The sequence below is a fragment of the Arvicanthis niloticus genome, chromosome 24 (genome assembly GCF_011762505.2).
Source record: "Arvicanthis niloticus isolate mArvNil1 chromosome 24, mArvNil1.pat.X, whole genome shotgun sequence".
Classification (NCBI taxonomy): domain Eukaryota; kingdom Metazoa; phylum Chordata; class Mammalia; order Rodentia; family Muridae; genus Arvicanthis; species Arvicanthis niloticus.
The window spans coordinates 40,971,036-40,997,094 of NC_133432.1; the positions used below are offsets into that span (position 1 = coordinate 40,971,036).

General features: G+C 46.1%; 1 protein-coding gene across 1 annotated transcript; it reads right to left on the bottom strand.

Annotated features, from left to right (window-relative positions):
• Positions 1 to 2,113: 2,113 nt before the first annotated feature.
• On the bottom strand, positions 2,114 to 24,012 carry Medag (mesenteric estrogen dependent adipogenesis). Its single transcript, XM_076923863.1, has 5 exons — positions 23,595 to 24,012; positions 11,806 to 11,915; positions 6,378 to 6,490; positions 5,916 to 6,201; positions 2,114 to 3,446 (listed from the first exon to the last, which is right to left on the bottom strand). The coding sequence occupies exons 1-5, from the start codon at positions 23,870 to 23,872 to the stop codon at positions 3,322 to 3,324; spliced, it is 912 nt and encodes a 303-aa protein (XP_076779978.1). The 5' UTR covers positions 23,873 to 24,012; the 3' UTR covers positions 2,114 to 3,321.
• Between the last annotated feature and the right edge of the window lie 2,047 nt (positions 24,013 to 26,059).

Here is a 26,059-nt window from a genome sequence, read left to right on the forward strand (position 1 = left end):
GATTCTAGAAATAAATGAGCAAGAAAGTCTCTCTCTCTCTCTCTCTCTCTCTCTCTCTCTCTCTCTCTCTCTCTCTCTCTCTCGATTTCCCCTCTCTCCTTCCCTCCCTCTTTCCCTCCCTTTCTCTTTTCCATCTCTTTCTCTCTCTTTCTTCTTGGGTATTTACTTGTTTTGAGACAAGGCCTCACATATCCCAGGCTAGCCTTGAACATGTCATATAGCCCAGGCTAGCCTTGAACATGCCATATAGCCCAGGCTAGCCTTGAACATGCCATATAACTATGAGCTCTTGATCCTTCTCCCTCCAACCCCTGGATGCTGGGATTACCCAACACTCATCTCTGCAGGTTTGCTTTAAGGAATTGCCCAGGGTTTTTGGACCTTGTTAGGTGCACCATCTAGGATGAAGAAGTAAGCAGAGACTCGGTAAAGATCAGTGCTGCAGCCCAAAGGCTGTCAGCACCTGCAGAATTCCTCTTGCTGGAGAGAAGTCTCTCGTAGTTAAACCTGAAGGTGACTAAGTGAGACCCACCCACATTAAAGAGGATTTCCTGCCTTACTCAAAATTCAGCAATTTCATGTTGACTTCACCTTTCCCAGAAACATCCAGAATGATGTTTGACCAAGTCTAGGCTCTTTGGTTCAGCCAAGAAGACACATGGAATTGGCCATCACAGGCCTTGGACCTTCCTAAGGCCTTCTGGATGTCAGTGTCACAAAGGCTGTGGCAGCTAAGGAGCCCTAGAAAAATCACTGTCCCCGGATAGAAATTTCCAGAAAACAACCATGGAACTAGAAGGAGTAGAAGGGTTATCAGGAAACAGGGGAGGCATGTGCATATGATCGAAACACATTATGGACATTTATGAAATTGTCATGAAACCCATCAATGTGTATAATTAACATATGCTAATTAAATGCAAGAGCGGGTGACTCTGACGATAATGTTTCAACAAAAGCTTGGGTGACAGCAGGTCATAGAGCCATCCTACAGACTTTTTACTATTCTTACGTGCTGGTTGTCCACATCAGTCGTGTGCATGCCCAGTTTGGAGCCTCTTTCAGCCAGGAAGCATTTTCACCAATTTATAGATTTGCCAATCTTACTTCTTTGAAATATTTGTTAACAAAATACACTGTCACTGTGTGTTTGGTATAGGTGGCTGCTTGAATGAATAATTTGAGTAAGTGCGTCAAATAAAAAAAATTTTTTTTAACAAGGGACTCACAATGTTTGTTAGTAGGACTTTTTTTTTTAAAGTTTTTTTTTTATTTGTTTTATGTATATGAGTACACTATAGTTCTTTTCAGACACACCAGAAGAGGGCATCAGTTCCCATTACAGATGGTTGTAAGCCACCATGTGGTTGCTGGAAATTGAACTCAGGACCTCTGGAAGAGCAGACAGTGCTCTTAACCACTGAGCCATCTTTCCAGCCCCTGTTTTAAGGCCTAGTTGATGTGGCAGTTTTATTGTGAGCTTTGCTTTTCAGATTAATTATTTTATGTGTGTGGGTACACTGTTGCTGTCTTCAGACACCCCATAAGAGGGCATCGGATAGCATTTCAGATGGTTGTGAGCCACCATGTGGTTGCTGGGAATTGAACTCAGGACTTCTGAAAGAGCTTTTAACCACTGAGCCATCTCTCCAGCCCAGCTAAGAAATCTCAATGGTGAAATTAACTTCCCAGTTCTTCAGTCCATTTCCTGGGCTGATTCCTGGTTATTTTCTTAATTCAGTTTCAAAAGAAAATTGTCAATGTTATGACTAGTTTTTATTTCCTTTGGGAAGAGTTTAATTCTTGCTGTGTACCTAAGGTTTATTTCTGCTGGTGGAGAACTGATTAGAATTCTTCATTATTTTCATTTTTACTAAATTTAATAACATGTTTATCCTCCTGTGATGAAGTGGCACTTTCTTTTCTCCTTATCAACTTTCATTTCTTTCTCCAAATACTTTATGGCTTCACTTTCTAAGTCCCTTCTTGAGGTAGCAGCTGTAAAAGACACACCCCTCCTGTCATTTGTGTGCCACAGAGCAACCACACCACCCACAAACCTCAAGGGGCCACCCTGTACCTTTCTTGGCCGCAGATTAAATCAATTACAAGCTGAATGCTAAGAAAAGTTTTAATTGTGCATATATACTAGGTAACATTTCAGATACAAGTGACAGGCCATCAACATTGCTATCAAAATATGTAGCATGGGAATACACTTTTAGAAGGACAGAAAAGATGCTACAAGGGGCCCATAAATCTGCCTTCTTATGAGTATAGGTGGAATTCACATGTGCAATGATGGAGGTTTGTTTTTATTAGACAGTTTTCTGTATTAATAGAGCAAGTTGGCCTTGAACTCCCTATGTAGCCAAGGATGGTCTTGAACCCCTCATTCTACTGCCTCCACCTCCTGAGTGCTAGGATTACAGGTGGCCATGTCTGGCCACTCATGCAAACTTTTAGATTTAGATTGGATTTTTTTTCCCTTTCAGTGAATCCCACTGGAGCTGTGAGGCAGAAAGCATCCTGATTATCCAATGTACTGTGGTAATGGCTTAGTCTACCTGGGCTTTTCTTTTCATATTAAGATTGCTAAAGCATATTTCAAACACCAACTTGTATGCTGTACCTGCAGGGAAGTGGACCCTCTCCTGTCACTGGTTGATTGGTGTATCACCTGGCTTTACATTTCAGGGCGGGCTCATGCCGGCTGCCTGCAGATCTTTTAGCAGCCAGTATCTTGAATGTTCATCACACTGGCAGGATGGACATCAGACTTGTTTCCCAGGGAAATATTGGTACTGGCTTTACCTAACACATTTGCAAGAGAAGAGCTTAACACACACACACACACACACACACACACACACACACACACACACACACCTCCCCCCTCCAGGCTTGCTGGGGCTGCTGGCTGCAGAGGGCCATTCTGTGATCCAGGAAACATCATGGGTTAGCATCCCAGTCAGGTGCCTCCCGCAGAGGTTGCCAGGAAGGTCTCCAGAGTGCCTGGGTGCTAAGCAAAGTTCATGGGTGATTGAATTCCCCAGATTCTTCAGAGAAGTGTTCAATGTCAATGACACCTTATGCCATAGAGACAATGTCCTTCCATCCCATAATCATACCCCTGATGGAAGCCACTGGGCCTGCCAGGGCACCGTACCTAAGGGAAATGGGAAAAGGGGTTCTCTACAGAACCTTGGAGGGTCAGAGGCTGGCAAAGGGATGGAAATGTCCACCCCTGCTTCCTCTTACCCCTTCAACCCACTGTGTGCCACAGACCTCCAAGGGCAACATCTAGAACGTTCAGACGAATCAGATAAGTTGGCTGGATGTCTCTTCAGATTCCTGAACACTTGGAAATGAGAATTCTGCCAAAAGCGGTTCTGTAACTGATGATCTGGGTGACAGGTTGCAGTTAAAAACATCATCTATTGAACCTAAAAACACAGTAAATAAGGCACTCATTATTACCATCACTACGGAAAGAAAAAGTGTCTCTGAAACTCATTGAAAATAGCCATTTCAGCAATTAGTAGAGAATCCTGGCTTCCACAGGGACACTCAAAAACTAAATAGAAGTGCATTGATTTTTTGCTTCTCTGTGCTATTATTACTCTTAGCTGGGTAAGAGGGTATACACCTTTAATCCAAGCACTCAGAAGCAAAGGTTGGTGGATCTCTGTGAGTTCATGGCCAGCCTGGTCTACATAGGAAGATTCAGGCTAGCCAGGGAGGGCTACAAAATGAGACTCCTTCACAAACAAACGACAAGAAAAATGTTGATGGATATCCAGGGTTTTGACTGCTTTCCACTGGGCTGAAGATTTGAGCTACAGCAGCAGGTATCTGGAAATAGGTGCTTAAGACAGAGGCCAGGGCCAGGAGTCAGGGGTTCAGAGCCAGATTCTGATGGTTGGTTTATTCAACTTGCAGGGCTGAGGAAGGAAACAAGGGCTCCCCACATGCCGGGTGAACACTCTTCTACTGAGTTACATTCCCAGCTAGAGATCAGCTTCTGAAGTGGACAGAATCAGGTTGGCAGTCAGTCCAAGGGCTGCGTGCCAGGCTTGGCAACCTGCCATTGCAACAGGTGTGCCTAGCTGTGCTTTCTGTAATGGCAGCCAACTCCCAGGGGGTCCGTCCTCTCCAAGGCTCTAGAGCTGAGAAGGCCTCAGATCTGGCTCTGGGGAAACTTTCTAGGGAATGTGAACTTTTTAAGGTTTGTTACCCTGTGTGCCCTGGTGGAGACCTAAGCAGACAGGGAGGGAGGGTGAGTCACAATGAAACAGGAAGGCTATCCAGGATGCTAGGGCCAGTGGGTGAGACTGAGGATCTGAGGATCCAGCAACAGTGGCACAGCCAAAGCAAGGTGAACCCACCCACAAAGCTTTTGTTTGTAACAGGCAGAGAGAAGAGGCTAAGACAGGAGAGGGAAGGGGTTGGGAGGTGAGTGAAACAGAGCCTGAAATGGAGGGGAGAAACAGAGACTCAGCAAGAGAAACACAGCAAGAGAAAGAGGGAAAGAGAGAGGCCGTGACAGAGACAGAGGGAGGGAGAAAGGGAGGGTGGGAGGGAAGAAGGAGAGGAGGGAGGGAAGGAGGGAGGGGAGGACACAGACAATTTCCAGGAAAAAAAAGCCCCTGACTTTGTCTGCACACAAAGGAAGAACTGCCACTAAATACAATTAATCCAGACTGTTGACATCTGCTCTGCAGAACACTGGGGGGGGGGGGGGGGGGGGGGGGCTGGCTGTTGCTGCAAACAGCCAACAGCCAACAGAGCCCTGGTCCAGGAAGTGCTCTGGGGCCCCCTGGACTAGCTAACCCTCAGAGAACAACTCACTCAGGAGGAAGCCATCTGCCTGAGCAGCATGCATTTCAAAGCAGAGATCCCACCATGTGCCATGTGCGTTTGTTAAATGAAACCTTCCTAGGAGTTATTCTTGCAGTATCTAAGAACCCTTCCGAATATACCGCTAAGACAGAGACCATGGCCACTGAGACTTGCAAGCTAGCTGCCTGCTCTGTTGTCCTGAGTTCATGCGAAGGTAATGGGGGAGGCAGCTCTCTTCCAGGATAGTTTAAACCTCGTGTGCTGAAGTGAGCATATATAGTCATTTAAATTCGTAATTTTTCACTTAAATTTATAATTTCAGGTTACCCTCTGCTTTGGCTGCATCATATAACTGCGCTGTCAGAGACTTTAGGAGGCTTACAAGAAAAACTTACTATATCTTTCTTTTTCTTTTTCCTTTTCGCCTCATTTTTTTTAATCTGAAACGGGATCTCCCTATGTTGCCTAGGCTGGCCTCAAATTCCTGGATTCATCTTGTCCTCCAGCCACATCCTTGCTGCAGCCTCATGCCCAGCTGGAATACAGGTGCATGCCCCCATGTCCAGCTAGAATACAGGTGCATGCCCTCATGCCCAGCTAGAATAGAGGTGCATGCCCTCATGCCCAGCTGGAATACAGTTGCATACCACCATGCCCAGCTGGAATACAGGTGCATGCCCCCATGCCCAGCTGGAATACGGGTGCATGCCCCCATGCCCAGCTGGAATACAGGTGCATGCCATCATGCCCAGCTGGAATACAGGTGCATGCCACCATGTCCAGCTTCTCCTTCAGGAGACCACCTCTTATTCCTTCCTCCCCAAGTTGGAGCTATCAGTTTTTTAGTTTTTGTTCTCTGGAACTTGCTTTGTATACCAGGCTGGTTTTGAACTCATAGAAACCACCTGGCCTCTGCCTTCCAAGTACTGAGATCAAAGGCATAGGCCGGGGTACCACTGTTCACTCTGGTAAAGAGGCAGACCTCTGGCATTTCAGTTAGTGGCCACTTGGTTTTTACTCCACCCTTCAAGCTAACCACTTTTCCCGAACCCTGAGAGTTTGCGACGACGTACCTCTAGATGTGACACTAAACTTCCGATCGGAGAAACTACTCCTTCGGATTAGAGGTTCGCTCATTTTTTCCAGAAATAACTTAATGGTTTCTTTCTTTTCTGGGTTCGTACTTGTCAAGTTCAGAACCTTTCCGTGCACTTTCACAGTGGAATTGCTGAGCCCAAACCAGTAGAAGAAATCAAACAGGGCATCCGCCTTGAACTCGTAAGCGAAGCTCAAATTCTCTCCATTCAGCACGATAGTTCCTGGAGGAAAAAAAGTCTTCACTACTTCCTGGAAATCAAACTGAAAGAGAAAAGAGTTTATTGCCGTGGGATGCGAAACCGTCGTGAGCATTAAAGAATCTACCGCAACCCGGATGTCCACAGCCAAACACCCTGAGAGGGCGTGGCAGGTGCCCAGGAGGAAGGGGCATGGTCCCCTTGTGGGGCGGGAGCCCTCCTGAGGAAAACCCAGCTCACCTGAAGTCTATAGCTTTCTCCAATCACTGAGGAAATGACCATGTCCATCCCTTGCTCTATCTGTCTTCTTATCTTGGGGTGCCTTGTGTTCACAAGAAACGCATAGGTCCTTTCTAGAAGTCAGGAAGCAGACGTTAGAAAAAGCGTTGTTTGGGTGACATGTTGTTTGTGTTGCTTCCAGTTAGCAGAGGCGTGGCTGGAACCGATTTGGAAGATAAAGATGCAGCTACTCTTTCCTGCCAGCTTCCTCAGATTCATACCAGTTGAGGTTTTGTCTTTTATCGTCTTATCGTAATGCTAAGTGTGGGCTCCCAAGACCTGGAGCCTGCATGTAACCCGTGTGACCCTGCCCCCAAGTTAATTATGATTGGTGAATAAAGATGCTGACAACCAATAGCTGGGCAGAAGAGACATAGGTGGGGTTTAGGGTTTGAATGATGATGAAGAAGGTGTAGGAGAGAGGAAGAAGGAGAAGCCACCATGGGTTAAGGGTCAAGAGATCATGGCTCCGAGGGCTGCCCAACTAGAGCTAAGAGCAGCCCAGATGGAACATAATAAATAATAAGTAGTAAGTAATAACTTGGAGTTGGGTAGGCAGCTGCCCAGCTCTTGTGCTGTTTGATGCTATCATGGTTTAAATATACTTGACCAGGGAGTGGCACTATTTGGAGGTGTGGCCTTGTTGGCGTAGGTGTGTCACCATGAGTATGGGCTCATACTCAGCTTCCTAGAAGTCAGTATTCTGAAGTCTAGCAGCCTTCAGATGAAGATGTAGAACTCTCAGCTCCTCCTGCACCATACCTGCCTGGATGTTGCCATGTTTCTGCCTTGATGATAATGGACTGAACCTCTGAACCTGTAAGCCAGCCCCAATTAAATGTTGTCCTTTTAATGGGGATACTTTAAAATGCTTCTAAGAGTTGCTTTGGTCATAGTGTCTCTTCACAGCAGTAAAACCCTAACTAAGACAGAGGCTTATTGTAAATATATAGGTTGTGAGTGTGTCTTTTATCCAAGAACTAAATAATCAAGGCAGGGGAGAAACCCCAGTCTGGGATTTAAATATTTAATACAATAACACCACCAGAGCCTAGTGAGGTTTCTAGACATGTTCCCTGAAATGTTGCAAATGTAAAAGGCACTCTGGCCACTATGAGAGCATCTTAGGGACTCAGCCACCTTGTATATCAGAAGTCCCTTACGTGAGTACTTCCTCTCCACAGCCTGCTCAAGTATGGGAAAGGAAGTGAAGCACCATGTGTCTAGCTTCTCATTCTGCCTCGCTAAATATAAAGAGTGGCCTGGTTCTCACCTCACGTGGCAAAGCAGAAAACCAGCGGAACCCAGGGAAGAAACCCCCTGTGCTTTCTACCCCACGAGCCTCTGGGAGAACTGACGCTTACTGTCAAGGCAGAGCTAGACTCTTTTGGCATTTTCTTTCTTTCTTTTTTTTTAAACATTCATTTATTGATGGTGTTTGTACACTCGAAGGCATGCATCCAGAAATCAGAGGTCATCTTGCCTCTACGTTGTGATTGCTGGGATGAAATTTAGGCTCCCTAAGCTTCTAAGCCAGATTCTCAACCTGTGGGGCATGACCCCTTTAGGGACCACATATCAGATGTCCTGTCTATCAGATATTTATATTACTGTTGATAACAGTAGCAAAATTATAGTTATGAAATAGCAATGAAATAGTTTATGGTTGGGGCTTCCCATAACACAAGGAACTGTCTTAAAAGGGTCACAGCATTAGAAAGTTGAGAAGCATTTTAAAGTATCCCCATTGCTCCAGGCTGGAGTTTCCAGCACCAAGGCACTGAAAGAGGTGTCCACCCGCTGATCTTACCCAACACAGGATATAAACAAAGGGAAGATTGTTTCCTCATTTAAAAATACCAGAATCTTATTAGCCACTAATCTTTTTCCATTCCCCAGAATCAAGCCGGCATTACTCAATTGCGTCATCAAGGGAGGGGGGACATGCATGTCAGAGTCTGTCTAAAGGCATGGACCAGCTGGGTGTGATTCTGAGACTATTCTATTGCTTTTAGGATGTCTCAAGGGGCAAACCCTGAGGGCCACAGGCAAGTGTTTACTTAAGGAATGAAGTTTTTGGCAGGCTTGTTTATTTTTCTTTTATGTGTGGGGATGCTTTGCCTGCTTGTATGCCTGTGGACCACTTGCATGCCCAGTGCCCTCAGAGGCCACAGAGGCCACCATATGCCTAGGACTGGAGTTATAGATGGTTGTAACACCATGTGGGTGCTGGGACTAGAACCCAGGTCCTCTGGAAGTGCAGCCAGTGCTTTTTACTGCTGAGCTGTTCTCCAGCCCTGAATGCATTTTAAACTCAGCTTACTCACTTTTAGGTTTTCTGCCCACATTTTCCCTTCTTCTAAAATTTTAAAAGGAGTTTGAGATATTAACCATCTTATACGCTATTTGAGATGAGAGATAAGATAAAGCAAGAAGGCCAGGTTGGTACCTGGAATTGAATTTCATGCAAATCAACCAAGGCCTTTCAAAGGCTCATTAAGCAGCTAGGTCCAGCCTCTCTCACAGCTGGGCAGGTTGTACCCTGCACATTTATAGACCTGTCAATCTGTGCGTTCACTATGATAGACTTCTAGACGAAGCAGCGCTTGTCTCCAGGATATGGTAACTGCTAATTTGCATAAAATGCAGTCTAGAATAGCCGCAGAGCTGACGTGTTGCCTTAGTTACAGTTCTCATCGTATGAGCTCAGCCATCTTTTGTTTTTATATTATAGAACTTTTTCATGTCCTAGCTTTTCTCAAAGTTGACCAGCTATTGGGCTCCCATGCCTCCTCCGGTGCCCCCTCCTGTAGACATTGTCATGCAACTATGATCTGTGAGCCTCTCGCAGACCCTTCTGATACCACACTTTGATTAAAATGCTAAACTCAGAGGTATCATTCTTTCTTTCAATTCCCCCTAAGAGAATGAGTCGGGGTTAGAGGGTGAGGAGGGACCTCTACATCTGTCAATTACAATCCTGGAGACCTGGTTGGCTTCCTGGCCATTGCTGAGTCAGATCACATGTGGCACTAGGATGCTCTCACAGTGTGGCTGGTCAGTGTGCTCTCTCCTCTCTCCTGCAAACACAGTGCTCTGACTTGGAGTCATGAAGGATAAGCACAGACCCCTCCAATAATCAACTGAGAGAGGAGGCTTGGGTGAGTCTGTCTGAAGTGAGCCAGTCACTACTTATTACCCTGGACTCACTTGAAAAATACTACCTAGAATCAGGCTCTACAGTCTCACTTAACACAGAGTGTTTTTGCAGGTAACTTTCCTGTACCAGTAATTAGTTAACCTCTCTGTGCTTCTGACAGGTCGCACACACACCCCTACCCGAGAGCTATCTGGATTCAAAAATTTTAAAGACACACACACACAGATACACACACACACCTGTTAATTTTAATATGCCTCGACTAGCAGACTAGCATAACGGCTGGACTAGACTTCCTGCTGCTAGCAAACACTGCCCCCCCCATCCGCCCCACCCCCCAGTTCTCCTGAGTTAACATCTTTTAAAATCTCTGCCACCCCAGGCACAATAGGGCGGTGGCCCGTGTGGCCACTTACCCTGATTCTCACGTCTTTCTTCTTTTCCATCATGGCGATCTCTGTCTTCTTCCTCTCTCCCCATCTCTGCCTTCTTCCTCTCTCCCCGTTCCTCACTTTTGTAAATCTCCAAGTCCTTCCACACTCTACCTGCCCAGCCATTGGCTATTGGCATCTTTATTTCCTAATCAAAACCAATTGGGGGCAGTGACCTGCAGCGTCTTACAAGCAAACCTGGGAATTCCCATGGAATTTGGGAATCCATTAAATCAAGTCCCCAACACTTTCCCACATTATCAGTCTGAGCAGAGGAGAGAAGAAAAACAGAGAAATGTTTACACTGGAATTTGAGTTACACAGTTGTTACCAGTTAATGTGAAAAACCTAAAAAGATGTGTTTAAACATGCAACTCTAACACTCAAAAACACAAAACCTGAAGCACTTATAGAACTACCTTAGAAAAAAACATCTTAGTTTCCTCTTCTTTAAAATGATGACAGAATATGTACCCCATCGGTAGGATGCATAGGTAGGATCATTATGCATCCTACCGAAATAGTACTTTATACCTCTATCCTAGGAAAGTTATTAACTATGGGGACAGAAAGGAGTCAGGGGCTAGAAGCATGAACCCTTCTTGCAGAGGACCTGGATTGGGTTCCCAGCACCCACATCAGGTGACTGACAACTACCTGTTACTCCAGCTCTGAGAAATCTAATGCCTTCTTCTAGCCCCTGAAGATACTATACTCATGTACAGAAATCACACTGGACACACACACACACACACACACACACAATTTAAAATAAAATTTAAGGGCTGGAGAGCTGGTTCAGAGGTTAAGAGCACTGGTTGCTTTTCCAGAGGACCTGGGTTCTCTGTTTTATTCCCTGTATCCACATGGCAGCTCACACCCATCTGTAACTGCAGTTCCAGAGGATCCAATGCCCTCTGATCTCCTAAGGCACTATATATAACATATGCATATATAAAAAACAAATTAATAAAAATATCAGCTGGGCATGGTGGCGCACGCCTTTAATCCCAACACTCAGGAGGCAGTGGCAGGCAGATCTCTGTGAGTTCGAGGCCAGTCTAGTCTAGGACAGTAAGTCCAGGACAGCTAGGGCTCTGTTACACAGAGAAACCCTGTCTCAAAACAAAACAAACAAAAAACAAAACAAAAAACAAATAAACAAAAAACAAAATAAAGGGCTGGAGAGATGGCTCAGCAGTCAAGAGCACTGACTGCTCTTCTAGAGGACCTGAGTTCAATTCCCAGCAACCACATGGTGGCTCTCAACCATCTGTAATGGGACTCGATATCTTCTCCTGGTGTGTCTGAAGACAGCAACAGTGTACTCATATACATTAAATAATAAATAAATAAATAGTTTTAAAAAAGCAAACAAAAAAGAATTATCAACTGTACCTCCTTTTGTGTTTAAAACATGTGCATTTGGCCGCTAGGACCTGTGACGTTGTTGGAGCAGTTGGTGGCGGGAGAGCATGCCTCAGACACAGTGGGTGATACATGACAGTCCTGCCACCCAACCCAAAAGGCTCAGAATGTCAGATCATTTCCTGTCCAGAAAGGAAGTCAAACCTCTGACGGCTCTGCGTCAGGTCACTTCCTGCCTGAACAGGAAGTCAGAAGCTCAGAAGTTTGCATCATTAGGTTTGCTTTGCCAGTGTGTGCTGTGCTCCAAATGGCTGCACACGGCAGGTTGCTCATCGCTGCCCTTGGCATAAGCTCACAATCTTCCTTTCTTCAGGCCTCTCCGACCTTAGCCCACCACCCAGCAATGCCGATTATATGTTTATATATCTACCTTTTGAGATGTCCTTCTTGGTCTGCACGTTAATAAAGAATAGCATGGGCTTGCTCAGTATCGTTTCCCTGTAGTCTTTATAATCACAGTAGTTGGTCAGTTCCACGTATCTATGAAAAAGCAGAAAGAGCTGGAGATGTGGCATCCACTTTCGTGTGAGGAAGGAGATGTACTGACTGGACACACACCGCACCGGTCTCAGCTGTGGCCTTTGAGGGATGTTTCCTAAAATGTATTCTAATAGACGATACCACATTTTAAACATATAAGGAAATTGCCTTCTGGTCATTGGCTGACAGTTCTATGGCCTCTGGGATGGCTTGGTATCAATGTGTGGCGTTTACTAGAGGAGCCCAGTGTTGTATATCATGATGTGGGCAAAGAGTTCATCTGAAAGTATCAGAATCCAGAGTCCCCGTGAATCAGTAGTGAACCACACTCCCCATCTCCCCTCATCCACTCTGCCGCTCTCTGTTCTGTCTCTCTCTGTCTCTCTGTTTCTCTGTCTCTCTGCTCTGGCTGTCTCTCTCTGTGTGTTTATATCATATCCACAATAAATACCTCCCCCTTAATCTTAAAATTAAAAGAGAAAAAAAAAACAAAATTGAAAAGGTAGAACTCACTGAACCTTCTCCTGTGGACTCATCTTGTCTAATAAGTCTGGAATTTTCTATCTCCTCCCCATTTCCCCATTCTAATCCAGAAATACACATCTCTCCTGCATGGATCACACCATTAATCATTATTCCTACAAACCACTACTAATTCAAATTTCCTCAATTCTCAGTTTGTGTAACTGAAAGAAAGTCAAACTTCTAACGGATTTCTGCCTATCTCCTCATTAAATTCAGCTCCCTTGGTTTCACTCTGCTATTCTACCCTAGAAAACTTTCTCCGAACCCTGACTCTCAATCTGGACAGTTTAGCTTTCTCTCCACTGCCCTACGACTTTCCCAAACAGCCTTCATGTGCTTCCACATGGTTAACAAAAGGATCCAAATGCAAACTGGGGTCCTTCAAGTGTGCAGTGGTTTGAATGAGCACAGCCCCTAGAGAATCATGTGCTCCAATGCCTGGTCCCTACTTGGTGGAATTGATAGAGAAGAATTAAGAATTGTGTGGTCTTGTTGGAAGACGTATGTCTCTGGGGGGCAGGTTTCAAAAGCCAATGTCAAGGGCCAGTTCCTTTCTCTCTCTCTCTCTCTCTCTCTCTCTCTCTCTCTCTCTCTCTCTGCCTGCTTCCTTTACCTCAGGATACAAAGCTGTCAGCTACTGCTCCAGCACCATGCCTGTCTGCTTCCGGTTGTCATGATGATGACAGCTAACCCTCTGAAACTGTAAGTAAGCCCCAATTAAATGCATTCTTTTGCAAGAGTTGCCTTGGTCACGGTGTCTCTTCACAGCAGTAGAACAGTGACCAAGACAAAGGAGATGGTTCATTTCCTAGCTGTCCCAGGCTCAGGGTTGGTGTGGGTGTAGGCAGGCTGAATGCTACCCAGCATGTGAATGAGACTTTGACCATGGCCTTTCTTAAATTTGGGCTGATTCCAAGTGGGCCCAGGTGAAGCATCTGCTGGGAGCAAATGGGCCAGCTGAGCTGCAGCAGTCGCCTTTTGCCACACTGGACAGATTTGTCCATCTGTGCTCAGACAGCTCCAGGTGTTTCTTATCTGGTAGTCCTTCCGTGGTTGACAGGAACACCACAGCCTTGGAAATCAGCTGGCTGCCACAAGGGAGTGGCCACTTACTTGTCTGGAGTCCCTTCCCTGTTTACATCCCACAGACAGGATGCAGGTGTGGGTCAAATGCACAGAAGAGGGTGTCCACCCCAAGGCAAAGAAGGACAGCTTCTGCTTGTCTATCTTCTGGCTTGATTTCCTAAAAGTCTTATTGGATTGTCAGACCAGATTTGGAGAGTCATTGAAACCAGAGGCCCAGTGATTCTCACTGTCTCTCTGTCTCTCTGTCTCTCTCTGCCTTTCTGTCTCTAGTCTCTCTGTCTATTCTTCTCTGAGTGAGCGCGTGTGTCCGGGTGGGTGGGTGTGTGTGTGTGGGTGTGTGTGTGTGTGTGTGACCCACCCACTCATTTAACACATCTTTCCCAGGGCAATTCCTTCTCCCCCTGTCCACAGCCTGCAGGCTGCTCTCTGAAGGAAGCGCCTGGTGTTTGTGTGCAAGGGAACCCCCAAAGTAGCCATTTCACACAGTCTTCTGATGACATGAAATCATGGCATTTCCTTCTCACTTGTAATTTGATGCTAATTTCTCTTTCCTGGGAGGGGCTGCAGACAAGGAGTGAATCTGTATACAGGTGACTTTGTGAACCTTCTGCCCACCTTAATTTGTAAAATAAAGGCTACAGTCAGTGATTGGGCAGTAGAAGAGGTTGTCAGAGCTAGGAGTTGGGAGGAGGAAAGAACGAGAGGGGAGAGAAGATGGCCACGGATGTCCGCATGTCTCTAGCAGTCTAAGGTAGTTATAAATATCAAGCTTAGGTAATTAGGTTAACAATTCTAATTGTGTGGGCATCTTGTGTATTGAGTATTTGCTAATATATAAATCCATTGGATAATTTTAAGCATTAAGAGTCTAATTTCTACTGGTTACTGGAATTGTTATATCTACCGCATGGGGGTGGCAGATATTCCCTGGGCTTTGGGGGGTGGATGCCACGGAGCTGATTGGTGGAGGCAGCAGCCGTGCCAACATCTTGTGGGTCCAGGCGGGTGCTCACGTTGTTGTTCCCACACTAAATGCGGCATGGGTCCAGCCAGTGCCACATTTAGTGTGGGAACAACGTAGAGCCAGAACATGGCAGCAGCCAGGAGCTAGCTGGGTCTGTGCCGCCATTTCAAATATCTCCTGCAACAAAAGAGATATTCCATATATCTAACCTGGTCACAGATAAGAACCACAGGGACCCCTCCCTTCTTATCTGTCCAGAGGGTGCTGAAATCATTGGATGACACCACATCTGTGCACATCTCTACACTAGACAGTGATGTTAACATGCTAGAAAGCTAAATGATGGCAAAAGGGCAGTATTTGCAGTCAGGATACTCAGGACAAGGGGATGTGGCACGTGCTGGAGCGGAACACAAGACCACAACCTCCGGATCTCAATGGTGTGCTGTCCAAAATGTACGATTTATTGATATGTGGAGCTTCTAGTTTAGCATCTTTGACCGACTTTAACCACAGTTAACTTAAATGAAGGGAAGCCAGGCCGAGTGAAGGACATGATTCAAATTCATTAATTCCTCCATTCCCAGTTCCCAGTTATGCTCCCTTTGTCAACAAAATAAGTAAGCATGGGTGCTTATTTAAAAATTACTATTATAAAAATTTGAATACAAAATCCTTACAATTCACAAAGATCAGGAGTCTTGTCATTCAGCTCCATGGGTGACTCAGTAGCTAACACTGAGCTGATGCTTTTACTTCAGGGTGTCTTACTAGATGACATCAGGGACCAGTTATTCTGAATTAGTAATGAAATATCACCTGGCTGCACTAAATACTTAACTGTTTTTGCTAAAGTTATCGTAGGGGATGGTAAAATGTAAACAACTTTAAGGTTACTTTTATGTAGCAAGTCCTTTTAACTCTCAATTGTTCATTTTACCCTGCCCCCCAAATTACTTTTAGGCTGTGATGTTCTAAGCTTGGCCCCAGAACAAGGATCAGAGGGCAAGACAATGTCACAGAAAGCAATGTTTCAAAATAAGATTTAGTGCATGTCCAAGTTCAGTGATGTGTGAACTCCATTTCAGAACCAAAGCTCACTGTGACCCTGACACATGGCTAACCTTGAACTGGGCCATAGCTCTCTAGGACCACTGTGAGATAGATTTTGATAATACAGAGATGAGGAGGAACGTAGCTTTGCCACCCAGAGCTACACGGTACATTTGAGAGACAGATAAAACACAAATATTTCAACGTGCAACAGAAGAGATAGAAGTCCTTCTTGCTTAGGGTGTGGCCCCTGGACCAATCGCATCAGCATTTGCGTCCAAATACAGAATTCAAGCCCCTGGACAGTTTTATCCAACCAGAATCTGTGTTTTATCAAGAACCCCAGAAGCTTGCATGTTAAGTTGTCAACAGTTTGAGAAACACCCGTGAGTTAAAGTAACTTATATTCTCCTGTAGTAATTATCAGACTTACTGCTGAATAAGCTCACCCCTTCTAGTTCTTTCTGAATTCTGGCTGGGTGGTTCAACTCAGCTGTTCTGGCTCAAACTCCTCTCCAAGCTGACTGGTTCAATTGTAGAGTGAAAAATTATAAACATTATTTTATGAAATATGTGTAGATTTTTTGCCTTACAGAACTCGGAACTGAAAATAAGATTTCAGGCCTTCACATTCCAGGTGAAGGACACTTGCTGGATTACATTCCCCAAGCCTCGCCCAAGGCAGGAAGGCATGCCTGACTACAGATAAAGATGCTGCCACCTAGGTGGGGCTATAGCCGGAAGATAGTTCATCTGAAATAGTTGGTAAATGGCAGGATAGGACACAATAGCATGGTAAAAACCACATTTTTGAGAAGAATGAGTGTGCAGAGTGATCTCACATGACTCTAGATCATTTGGGCTAGATTCTCTGAAATGTTCCACTGTTCTTGGTTACCCCTCCCTTGGTCTTCCCAGTGCTATGTTCAAAATTTGTAAAACAACCAATCATGTGTAAGTGCTCGAAAATGCAACCATTCATGTGTAAGCGGCGCAAAAATGCCTTCCTCCCCCCCCACCCCATGCTATAAAAGACCCTTTAACCCACCACTCGGGGCCAAAACCTTGCTCTTGGAGCTAAAGAGCTTGTAGTTTTGACCGCCGGCTAACTTCCCTAATAAACCTCTGCTGATTGCATCCAGGTATGGTTTCTTGTGATCTTTGGGTGGTCTCGATTTCCGGAGGCTTGAGGAAGGGTCTCCAGAGTATGGGGGTCTTCACAATCTGGCTTCTCTCTCAGGCTCTGATTTAGTCTGTCTTCACCTGTGTCTAGCTTGTTCTCTCTTTAACCTGTCTCTGTAAAACTCTCCTGGTAAAACTGCCTCCTCTACCCTCCCTCTCTCTGCCCCTAAAGTAGCTTCTCTTCCCTCCTGCTTCTTGTGAGAGTTGGATGTACCCTATTCTGTAAATCTTTCTCTGATTCATCACTTTGTCTGCCACTCAATTAGAAGTCACTTTCCAACATGGATGTTTCCTTCTAACAACTAAGTTTTCCTTCACTGTTTGGGATTAAAGGCATGTACCACCAAGCCTGGGCCTAAGCTTTTCTTTACCTGAAACTTGTTCATACCAGGCTGGCCTTGAACTCAGAGATCTGCTTGCCTCTGTCTTCTGGGATGAAAAGTATGTCTGCAATCTAGCCGGTTCACACAGACCTAGAAAGTCTTTGGATGTGACCTCTTGGTAGAGCACTCATGTTCTGAATTAAAATCTAAACCTGTGGAAAAGGGTACTCCACCATTCAGGGTGCATAAATAAAGGAGAACAAGGACCAGGAACTAGTAGTCACCTACTGAGGCGAGGTAGGTATGGGTAAGAGACTGTTCTGTCACACCAAACACACACAGGGAGGTTGGCAAAGAGTAAGAGGGCTGCAGTAGCTGGCAGGAGTGAGGCAGGATGGGTGACTAGATGTCAGAAGGCAGACAGCCGTTCAACAGTGACCAGGTATGCTGACACTAGTAAGCAGACAGAGTGTGACTAAAAATCAGAGCGAGGCTCTGAGAGAACAAAGCCAGGAAACGAGCACCTTGGCTGTGTTCTCTCAGGTTATTTAACTTTGCTCACACTCATTTTCATCACTAGAAAAAGAAACTAGCAGCTTGCCACAGTAGGGTAACTGGATCAAATGCGGTGCAAAGGAGGCTTACGGGGCTACTTAGTAACAATACAAAACGAACACCTGACAAGGATCAATACCTGCCAGTATTTGTTTCTTTGGGACTTCATCAGTTTAAATTCTGATACAGCAATGCTTTAAGACTGGGGTGGCCGGGCGGTGGTGGCGCACGCCTTTAATCCCAGCACTTGTGAGGCAGAGGCAGGTGGATTTCTGAGTTCGAGGTCAGCCTGGTCTACAGAGTGAGCTCCAGGACAGCCAGGGGTACACAGAGAAACCCTGTCTTGAAACACCAAAAAAAAGACTGGGGTGTTTTTTTTTAAATACAGCTATTATTTTTAATTTAATGGGTGCATGTGTTTCTGTGGGTGAGTTTGTGCATGTGCGTGCAGTGCCCACAGAGACCAGAGGGGGCGCCAGATGCTCCAAAGCTGGAATTGTGGGCAGTTGTGAGCCACCTGTCTTCGATGCTGGGAATAAAACTACAGTTCTCGCTAAACCATCCCCATTTTGTCTTTATTCTATATGGCGATTATTATTCTCATGCCATTATTATTCTCTGCCATAGAAACTGAGTTATACAGAAAGTAAGGAAATGTCCCAGAGTTCCTCCACTGATACAGTGCAGAACATGCTTCCTCTAGACTGGGTCCCACCCAGATCACAGTTCATTGTGTCCCAGAGAAGGGTTCTGCACACGTCGGTTTCTATGTCTGAGACAGAACAAAGAGGAGGGGTCTCAAGACAGAGCCCAAGCTAGCAGAGCAGAGACCTGCAAGCTGCCATTGGGAGCGGCAACCCTGAGGGCGCTGGCAGAGAGCTGGAACTCCTCACTGTAGTGTGGCAGTGCAGGCCTTTACCCATAATTCCCAAGCATCCTACCCCACAGGGCCCCTGGGGAGGGTATGGCTGTTGCTTATTTCCTAGCTAGTCAGCTCTTGGTAGGGGCAGGTTCTAACATTTCTTCCTTTAAAATAGCTGCACATTTAAAAGGCTGTTTTATATTCCATGTGAACGATGGATAGAACCCTGTTATTTATTTGGGGCTCCTGGACCTGTGAGAAGCTGCCTTTGGCCATTGGAAGGAAGAGCCACTTCCTGTTTGAGGCAGGTTCCTGAAAACACAGGCCTAGTCAGACAACTAGGAACCACAGCTCAGCTGATTCCCACCTCTCCATAGGTTCATTCCTAATCCTCATTTTCCCATCATAAAAAATAAACAACAATGCTTGTAACATTTCTCAAGATGACACGGGCAAAATACTTTGCACCCTTCTGGGGATTCAAGTTAATATGAGTAGCCACCCTTCCTGTTTTATTTATTTAGATTTCCCAGGAGCCTCTTTCGCACCAGGAAGCAGTGCACCGGCAGAATTCAAGGTCGTGTTTGCCAGACATTGCCACTGCGTGTCAGTAATAAACTGTATCCTGGGGGAAGACAGGTAGTATGTGGGTACATGTGTGTGTGTGTGCGCCTGTGTGTGTGCATGAGTGTGCCTCTGCATGTGTGCATGTGCGTACATATGAGACGGTCAGTGTGAGTTGGCCTTTCAGGTCACTTAGTGACCACTGATGTGTTTTATAAAACCGTGGCGGTGGTGTGATGGAAGGGAGCATACTGGCCGCTGGCCTTGCTAAAGTGTTCCCTGGGGGGTGGGGGGAGAAGGAGAGGGAGAAAGAGAAAGAGAAGGAGAAAGAGAAAGAGAGGGAGAAAGAGAGGGAGTGGGATAAAGAGAGGGAGAGGGATAAAAAGAGGGAGTGGGATAAAGAGAGGGAGAGGGAGAAAGAGAGGGAGGGGGAGGGGGAGGGGGAGGAGGGGGAGGGGAAGGGGGGAGGGGAAGGGGGGAGGGGGAGAAGATGGAGAGTTCTTTTTATACATTTATACCTGGGTGTTGCTAGGTAACTGTTGGGTAGAGCCTAGAGGAAATGCTAACAACCACTATATATGGGTAGTGTCCTAAGCAGGCTTTAGATGTGACATGGATAGAAATCTTGAACGTAAAAGAAAAATGATGATGGTGATGATGGTGATGGTGGCGGTGGCGGTGGCGGTGGTGATAATGATTTGTTCATTAACTCCACACATTAAGACAAGTATTTTAAGAGCAGATTTTTAGAAGACCTTTATGGTCATCACTGAACACTTGGGAAGGGCTTGGCCCCTGTAGTTTATTTAGTTAGTGCTGTGTTTAGGAGTTTAAGTATCAGAAAAAGAACCTGAGAATGGAGGACAGAGGCCCTCACTGAGGGACTCATTTAAATGTCGAGAGCATTGGCGCTCAACATTTGGGGTTTCTTGGGAAAGGATCTCAGGAAAGGACTAGAACACACTTGAGATCCTGCGTCTCGATTACACTGTGGACTTATTCCACACACCCAGAATGCTCATCATGGGAGGCAGAACCTAATAATTAATACAATAAGGGTTCCACACATCTCTGGTGCAGGGACACTGAGGATACACCCACATCTCTGGGAAGGTCAGTGCACAGTCCTCAAAGGCCCGGTGCTCCAAAGCGCTTAAGAACCTGCACCAGTGTTTTGCAATCGCTAACCTTCTTGACAGCTGCTTTTGGATAGATGCCACCCCACAGCTTAGGCAGGAATGTGGTGGCTGCGGAAAAAAGATAAAAGCTCACCAGGATCCATCACCTCCAGGCTCTGACTTGTGACAGATGTGGAGTTTGTACTATGGACAAGCAGACGCTGCAGCAGCCTGACTTGTTCCTCTACACCAGCTGCCTAGGTTTGAGGAAATCCAACTGGAGCGCTATGCCAGGGACTTCAAAATTAGAGCCTCCTATGACACAGTAGCAATAATATCAAACTGGAGGGATGGATGGATGGATGGATGATAGATGGATAGATGGACAGACAGATGGGCGGACAGACAGATAAGACTTAGCTGTGGTACATATTTTGACAGAAGCAGTGTACGCTATAGAGAGAGACAAACAGGAAATAGTTCAGAAGCCTTGAATCCACTTGGTTAGGATATGCACATTTCCCCATCTATTATCGCACTTGGCCACTTGAGAACCTCACCTGCAAACTATGCACACACAGCAGAACAATGCACCTAGCAACCTGTTATGACCTAGGATACCCATGTGCAGGGAGCTGCTTGTACCTCCCCCACACCCAAAATTGGAACAGAAAAATGCCCCCCCCTTTAATGACCATAAAACTTAAATTCTATTCAATTATATACCAGTCAGGCTAATCAGGAGGGTAGGGGAGACAATTTAGCCTGATCTAGTCTTGAGTACATTTACAACAAGGCAAACTGTGCCCTCTAAACATTAGAGAATGCACTCATGTCCACCTTGTACCCACGCACTGTCAATACAGTTGGGATGATTAAAGTCAGACGCTACATGGGAAGGGGCGTGCAGTGAGCAAGAGCTTACATAACCCAAGCTGATCAAACAAAACAGACCCACCCAAACCACAGGCCTTCTCCTCCAGCTCCTCCTTCCTTTCAACCATATAAAGAAGCCCCAGGCAATATGGGGTTGGAATAGCTTCACTCAAGGGGCCCGCTGTCATTCTTAACAGTAGGTTCCTGTCTAATTTGTGCTATTGCTTTGCCTGAAGTAAAATTGTCCTGGGGCTGGAGAGACAGTTGTAACTCCAGCTCCAGGAGATCTGATGCCTCTGGCCACCTCTGCCATCTGTACTCACATGTACACACACCCACATTCAGATACACGCACCTACACACAACTAGAAATATAGTAAAAAAAATAAATCTTCAAAATACAATAAAGCTTCACCACTACTTTGCAACCATTTCTTTTAATACACACATATATATGTATTAAATATATATAATATACATATCATATTACATATAATTATAACATATTAAATTTATTATATAATTATATTATATAATTAATATAATTTAATTTAATAATTAATATTACATTATATTACATATAATATATATATTGAAAATATTCCAAGATTCTGGAAACATCCAGTCAGATTTGTGCCGCTGGTAACGCTATCTCCAGAGTCAAATGCCACTGGAGCCATCCATCTTGCAGAACAGAGCAGAAGGATCTCGACATGGCTGAGTTCAGATACTTCCCACCCAGCTGCTGCCCCGCCCCGCCCCCGCCCTCCCGTAGAAAGCGCTCTCCAGTCAGACTTGGCTCCCTCTCAGCCACTCTTCCGGCTGCCCACACAATGATAAAAGCTGCCTCCTACCATGGCATGCTCCCTGCAAGAAGACACGTTGCTAATTCAAGTCTTTCTCAGCGAAGCTTTTGCATCTCTGGGGTATGAAAGCCCTCACGTGATCATGTATGTGAGGAGAAGTCGGTGTGTATGGGATTTCATTGCTCCCTGGTCTGTGTCACCCAGTCTTGTGATTACACTCTAACTTGCCCAGGAACTGCTGCTGATTTTCATTTACTTATATAAAGATGTTCGAAGAAAAAAATTTAATGACAAGCCTCAATCTATTCTAAAATTTTCAGTATCATATGCTAAAATTGGGGGCTCTGATTCTATGACACACCTTACCTCTGGCTTCAGATCACTGGGGGACATTGTCATCATTGTGTGTGTGTGTGTGTGTGTGTGTGTGTGTGTGTGTGTGTGTGTGTGTGTGTGAGAGAGAGAGAGAGAGAGAGAGAGAGAGAGAGAGAGAGAGAGAGAACCAATACAAATGTGCCCATCTTATTCATTTCAAATGGGTCCTCTCACTGAACCTGGAGCTTGTCAGTTTAGGGACCAGTTGGAGGCCAGCAAGCCCCCATGATTGTCCTGTCTCCATGCCCTTAGTACACAGGCATTTTTCACAGGAGCTAGGAATCCAAACCCAAGTCCTCCCATTTCCAGCACTGAACCATCTCCCCAGCCCAAACCTGGTTTCTAACTTAGCTCTGTCCACTGCTCCCCTCTTACAAATTGGCATTTTTATTTCCCTATCATAGAGAAACTTTCAGAAGGGAATGTTTTCTCAGACATCCAAAACTCATACCGTCTTGAGTGTCCTACCTGCATGCAGTTGGAAGAAGGTACCGGCAGTGTCTAACCCTTTGACTCCACCCTAGCCCAGTGGTAAATACATTATATTTTCACATCTGTCAGGCTTCGGATAGCTCAGACTCCAGACCCACTTAGTTCTGGGTCACTGAGCATCCTACATGTACATGGATGAGGGCCATGTACCGTCTTCCTCCATGGTGACCCGGCCAAGTGGAATCCAGCATGGATGGCTCTCCCTTGTGCCACTGAGATCAGAGTTTGCCTCCACACCCTTGCCAGCTTGAAGCCTACCAACGAATGTCTTTGGCCATGACAATTCCTGAGGACCATTGGCTAAAGGCCGGTGTCTCACAGTGTTCTGCAGCAAACCAAGAAGCTATCTTTGCCCTTATTTCTGCCCAAGCTGTCTATTCACTGAAGAGCCAATGGCTCTGGTCTGGGCTTCTGGGGGGGGGGGGGGGGAGGGGCTGGCTTTTTTTTTTTTTCCTTCTTCACTATGGTTGTTTGGTTTAAGAAACACTGAGAGAACAATTACTCTGGGAAAACGAACTATCTGCATGCTTCAGCCGAATAAAGTCATTCATGCTCAGAACTAAAGCTAAGTGTGAGGATCCGCATCCAAGACATCCCCGGGGGGGGGGGGGGTGCCCTGCACACTGAGCTCATCCGACCTAGTTAAAGGGCAGAATGGAAAAAAAAATCACCATCAGCTAGGCTTGTTGGGTGGGGCTGAGTGTGCTTCCCACCCTGTCCTCCCTACACTCTCAACAAAACGCCCTACTTAGCGGCTTCGGGGTGGGGAGGATGCAGGCTGGTGAGTGGCAGGTAGGATGGCCACAGTCTCCATCTCTAGCCCCCAGTCTTCCGGAGAGGGGGCAGCAGCCAGGTAGGGGATTTGCTACAGGCTAGAGTGCACTGAGAGGCCACCTACCTCTTGATGTAGCTGCTGAGGCGGTAGAGCTGCCCGTCTAGGCGCACTAGGCCGTCCCCAAAGACGTTGAAGCCCCCTCGCGCTGCCCCGGGTTCCCCGGGTCCGGGAACCACGAGCTGCTCACCACGCAGCTGGAAGGCGCTAGGTTGTAGGCGGAGCAACTGCGACAGGGGTAGCAGGGCCAGCTCGCAGTCGCACGTCCACAGGCTGCGCAGCTCCCCTGATGAAATGGAGGTCAGGCTGGGTCTGGCCACAGGTTCGCACGTTGCAGTGGCCATACTCAGGCTGTAGCTCTGTCCCCTTCCTACCCTGGGGGTCGCCAAGTGGGAGGATTAAATCTGTGGTCTGTCCCGAGCCGCCCTGGGCTGCGTGCAGTAGTAGCTCCTGAGTCCTCTTGTCACCCTAAAGGTTATCCACCCTCAAGGAGCGCTGCAGGCAGGACACCGAGAAAGCGGTCCCTGCGTTGTGCAGCCCCTTTTATCAGGCACCAGGCACGCCCCTCTGGCCCCTAGGCAGGACCCCAGATGCTCCTCCACTCCGGCAGAGCAATCAGTGTTTCATAACTTGGCATGCTCCCACCTCGCCTGCTCACAGCCAAGACTAACTTAGTCATCCCACTCGGGTCAGACACTCAGCCCTCGCGCGGGACCCTCCCTGCCTGGTCCACACTGCCTGGTGCAAGCATTCTCCCCACAACAGATGCCCAGGCCTGGCTCAGTGCCCTTAAATCCCTCAGGTACCACACAGCGTTCCTGACCACTTCTCCACCTGGGGCCCAGAGGCTGTCAGAGCTCAGGCTGGGAGCTGCATCCGTATCTACACCCCCCATCCCAAGCCCCCTCTGTTTTCAGCTTCCTCCACCTCCACCTTAGATGACCCAGCTTTTCCTTCTCTCATCATTTCCTGGCGCGGGTTCCCACGTAGCATCCTTCCATGAAGGCCTGACACTTTCCCACAAGGCTTTTCTGCATCCCCTGTGCAATCCAAACCTTGACCCTCTTGCTTTCGCTACCTGGTGCAGCTGCCTTTGACAGCTATATGCTTGGATTCTAGCCGGAAGTCCCCTAGCAAACCTTCCCAGTGGGCTCAACTCCCTAGTCCCAGAATCTGTTCATTTGCTCATTTATAAATATTTGAGTGCTCTAGCTATGTGCTCACACGTCTCCCGAGGGATGAAAGGACTATTCCTTTAGATTTAATTAAATGACTACTTCCAGACTATCTAATAGGAGATGAAGAATAAGCTAAATTCTGAGAATGTGGGTGGATAACCGCAACCCCTGTTATCATCAGCTTGTAATCTAACAGAGGAGCAGGCACGATTTCCAGCAATTAAATTGCCTGACTCTGTGCTCTCGGTAAACTTGCCACGAGACTCCAGTCAGTGCCGAGGACTAAAATTTAGAATCTATCTTCAATTTGTCTCTGAGAGTCTCCATAGTGCTTGGGTTTAATTAGATCAAACAGAAACATTTTTGCTACATTTCACTTTTGTCATTTACTTTTAAAGGTTTTAAGTTGTGTGTGTGTGTGTGTGTATGTGTGTGTATGTGAATGTTTGCCTGCGTGTGTGTGTGTATATATATATATATATATATATATATATATATATACACATCTCATAACCACTGAACCGTCTCTCCAGCACCCCCACCCACCTTCACTCCAGTGTTGTAGAATTTTTGTTCTGCTTGCCTCTTGTTTGACAGTAAAAGCATGTTGTGTTTCAAATGGCACTGACTTTGTAAACCATTTCAAACCTCTATGCTATTTTCCATCAATGGAATGCACTCTTCTTTGTCTAGACTTTTCTTTGCTGCAACACTAAAATCACTTTGTCTTCCCTTACTATGAACAGTAACACTTTGTTACACTTTCCTGGAGTTACTGGGATAAGTGACAGGAGACAATGCAAGGCTCTGGACACCTCTTTGTCCTTGTTGGCTTTTTGTTGCTATAACAAAACACTGACCAAAACCAGCTTTAAGGAGGGAAGGGTTTGTTTGGCTTACAAATTACAGTCCAGTCCATCATCGAGGGAAGATGAGGCCTGGAGACAGGAACTGAGGCAGGGGCCATAAAGGAACACTCTTTATTGGCTTGCTCCAAGACTCACATTTATCTACCTTTCAAAATATCCCAGGCCCTCCTGCCTAGGGAATTGTACCACCCACAGTGGGCTTGGCCCTTCTACATCAATTAACAACCAAGAAAATGCCATCACAGATGTACCCACAAGCCAATCTAATAGAGGCAATCCCTCAGCTGAGGTTCCTCTTCCCATGTGTGTCTGGGTTCATGTCAAGTTGAAAAAATTAATTATCAACAGGATATAATTGTATTCCAAAGAAGATCTCTCTCTCTCTCTCTCTCTCTCTCTCTCTCTCTCTCTCTCTCTCTCTCTCTCATCAGCAGTGAATTCTCACAGTTTGAGTCTTTAGTACTGGTGAGGTATATCCCACAAC